A 3,354-nucleotide genomic window follows, 5' to 3' on the forward strand; every position below is an offset into this window, starting at 1 on the left:
GAGTTTGAGGTTGCTGTGAGCTAGGCTGACACCATGGCACTCACTCTAGCCCAGGCAACAGAGTGAGACTCTGTCTCAAAAAAAAAAAAACAATCATCTGAGCCATCAGTGAGTCATAATCTTTTTGCTGCTGGGGGGTCTTGCCCTGGATGTTGATGCCTGCTGACTGATCCAAGTGGTGGATGCTGAAGGTTAGGGTGGCTGTGGCAATTTCTTAAAATAAGATAAAAATGAAGTTTGCCACATCAATTGCCTCTCCCTTTCACAAAAGACTTCTCTGGGGTATGTAACACCATTTGATACCATTTTACCCACAGCAGAAGAACTTTAAAATCTGGAGTAAATCAAAATTGGAGCACCTTGCTGCTGCTTTGTCAACTAGCTTTATGTAACATTCTAAATCCTTTGTTGTCATTGCAACACTGTTCACGGCATCTTCATCACGAGTAGATTCCATCTCGAGAATCCACTGTCTTTGCTCATCCGTAAGAAGCAACTCCTCATCCATTTAAGTTTTCTCATGAGACTGCAGCAGTTCGGTCACATCTTTAGGCTCCACTTCCAGTTCTCTTGCTGTTTCCACATCTGTAGTGACTTCCTCCACTGAAGTTTTAAACCTCTCAGTTATCCGCAAGAGTTGGAATCAACTTCTTCCAAACTCCTATTAATGCTGACATTTTCACGTCCTCCCCCATGAATCACGAAGGTTCTTAATGGCATCTAGAATGGTCAATCGTTTCCAGAAGGCTTTCAATTTACTCTGTCCAGATCCATCACAGGAATCACTGTCTACAGCAGCTATAGCCTTACAAAATTTATTTCTTAAATAAGAAGACTTAAAAGTCACAATTACTCCCTTGATCCACAGGCTATGTATGGAATGGATGTTTTAGCAGGCATAAAAACAACATTAACTCCTTATACATCTCCATCAGAGCTTGTGGGTAATCAGGTACACTGTCGATGAGCATTTTGAAAGGAATCTTTTTCTTAGCAGTAGGTCTTAACAGTGGGCTTCAGTAAACCATGCTGTAAACACATCTGCTGTCATCTAGGCTCTGTTGTTCCACTGGCAAAACAGATTTAGCATCACCCTTAACAGCTTTAGGATTTTCAGAATGGTAAATGAGCATTAGCTTCAACTTAAAGCCAACAGCTGCAGTAACCCCTAACAAGAGAGTCAGCCTGTCCTTTGAAGCTTTAAAATCAGGCATTGACTTCTCCTTTCCAGCTATAAAAGTCCTAGGTGGCATCTACTTCCAATAGAAGGCTTTTTTGTCTATGTTGAAAATCTGTTGTTTAATGCAGTTGCCTTCATCAATGACCTTAGCTAGATTTCCTGGTTAACTTGCTATAGTGTCTACATCAGCCCTTGCTGCTTCACCTTGCACTTTTCTGTTACAGAAATGACTTCTTTCCTTAAACCTCATGAACCCACCTCTGCTAGCTTCCAACTTTTCTTTTGCAGCATTGTCTCCTCCCTTAGAATTGAAGAATTCTTCAAAGAATTGAAGAGAAGCAGGTCCTTGATCTGGATTACGCTTTGGCTTTAGAGAATGTTATGGCTGGTCTTCTATCCAGACCATTCAAACTTTCTCCAAATCGGCAATAAGGCTGCTTTGCTTTCTTATCATTCATGTGTTCACTAGAGTAGCACTTTTAATTTCCTTTAAGAATTTTTTTCTTTGCATTCACAACTTGGCTAACTAGTGTAAGACGCCTAACTTTTGGCCTATCTTGGCTTTTTACATGCCTTCCTCACTAAGCTGATCATTTCTAGCTTCTGATTTAAGTTGAGTTATGCAACTCTTTCTTTCACTTGAACAATTAAATGCCCCATAGGGTTATCAATTGTCCTAATTTTCATATTGTTGTGTCGCAGGGAATAGGGAGGCCCAAGTAGAAGAAGACAAGAAACAGATAGTTAGCAGAGCAATCAGAACACACACACAACATTTATCAAGTTCATCATCTTACATTGGTGTGGTTTGTGGTACCCCTAAAGAATTACAACAGTAATACCAAAGATTACTGATCCTAAAGCAGCATAATAGATTAATAAAGAAAAATTCTGAAATATTGTGAGAAGTACCAAAATGTGGCACAGAGACACAAAGCGAGCACAAGCTATTGGAAAATGGCACTGGTAAGACTTGATGCAGGGTTACCACAAAGCTTCAATTTGTAAGAAACGTGTCTGTGAAGCACAATAAAGCAGAGAACAACAAAATGAGGTATACCTGTACTTAGATAAAAAGACATAATTTCACACAGTTCTATAAATGTGATCACACATTGGGTATGCACATAGAAACAAACTGAAAACATTTTAAACAATAAAAAGCATATTTGGATCTCGCAGTGGTTCATGTCTATGATTAAAAAACAATGAACATTAATAGAGAGTATCATGAAGGAAAACACTTGTAGCAATCGAAATTTAGGTTTGAACGCCCCAAATACAACAAATAAGAACCGAAATTTTCAGTACATAAGAACATATTTGACATATATGCTTTCCAAAGTACTTTTTCTACAAAATAAACCATGTAACAATCGAGTACGATTTAAATAAGAAAGAAAAGAAAACTTGCTAACTAAGCTAACTACATACCATGGAGTCCCAGGAATCGGAGTTGTAGCAACTGGCTTTGCCTTCTGGGCAGCCTTTTCTTCTTCGGTCATCTCCTCTTCTTTGGGCTCCTATGCGAAATGATATTACTCCTATTTAATTACTATCACAAAACTATATTTGAATAGTCCACAAAAAAGAGTGTAACTGCAAACAGCTCCAAGTGCAACCAACACAAAGTCTGTTGCTAGAAGAGGAGGGGGGACTTCAAGTAGAAATTTCAAAAAAAAAAATCTAAATCCTTGCCCACAGAGGAATTTCACTTCACAGCAGCAGAACCCAGCAGCTGCATCTGGTCTTCTCTGATAGACTCGATAACCATGTGATTAGGAGCAGAAATGGAGAATTACAGTATAAAGAACTAGAGGAGATCTCTTCATTTAACATTGTTTCTGATTTCTGCTAACTGTCCTACCACTAAAATATGACTACCACTAGTCCTTCACTGAATCAAGGAAGTTTTGGAAAAGCAACTCTTTTAGTGCTATAAAGGGATCATTCCATGCCAGAACACAACAGTAAAGAGGACAGATAAAATGTGTCCAACATTCTCCAAATATGAAGTTACACTTAATGACTTCAGCATGTACCAGTCTCTAAGTCAAGATGTTGGAGGGCCAGGCATGTTGGTGGCTCACGCCTGTAATCCTAGCACTCTGGGAGGCCTAGGCAGGAGGATCGCTCAAGGTCAGGAGTTCAAGACCAGCCTGAGCAAGAGAGAC

The 3,354-nt window shown here is 39.4% G+C and overlaps 1 protein-coding gene across 1 annotated transcript in view; it reads right to left on the bottom strand.

The window, feature by feature from the left end:
• Positions 1–3,354, bottom strand: part of TCERG1 (transcription elongation regulator 1) — an 83,107-nt gene that overhangs the window by 46,438 nt on the left and 33,315 nt on the right. Inside the window, exons 7-8 of the mRNA XM_012658242.1 lie at positions 2,788–2,819; positions 2,615–2,703 (exon numbers count right to left, since the gene is read on the bottom strand). Of these exons, the coding sequence (XP_012513696.1) occupies positions 2,615–2,703; positions 2,788–2,819 (121 nt within the window). The remainder of the gene's footprint in view (positions 1–2,614; positions 2,704–2,787; positions 2,820–3,354) is intronic.

The sequence above is a fragment of the Propithecus coquereli genome, unplaced genomic scaffold (genome assembly GCF_000956105.1).
Source record: "Propithecus coquereli isolate 6110/MARCELLA unplaced genomic scaffold, Pcoq_1.0 Scaffold58, whole genome shotgun sequence".
Classification (NCBI taxonomy): domain Eukaryota; kingdom Metazoa; phylum Chordata; class Mammalia; order Primates; family Indriidae; genus Propithecus; species Propithecus coquereli.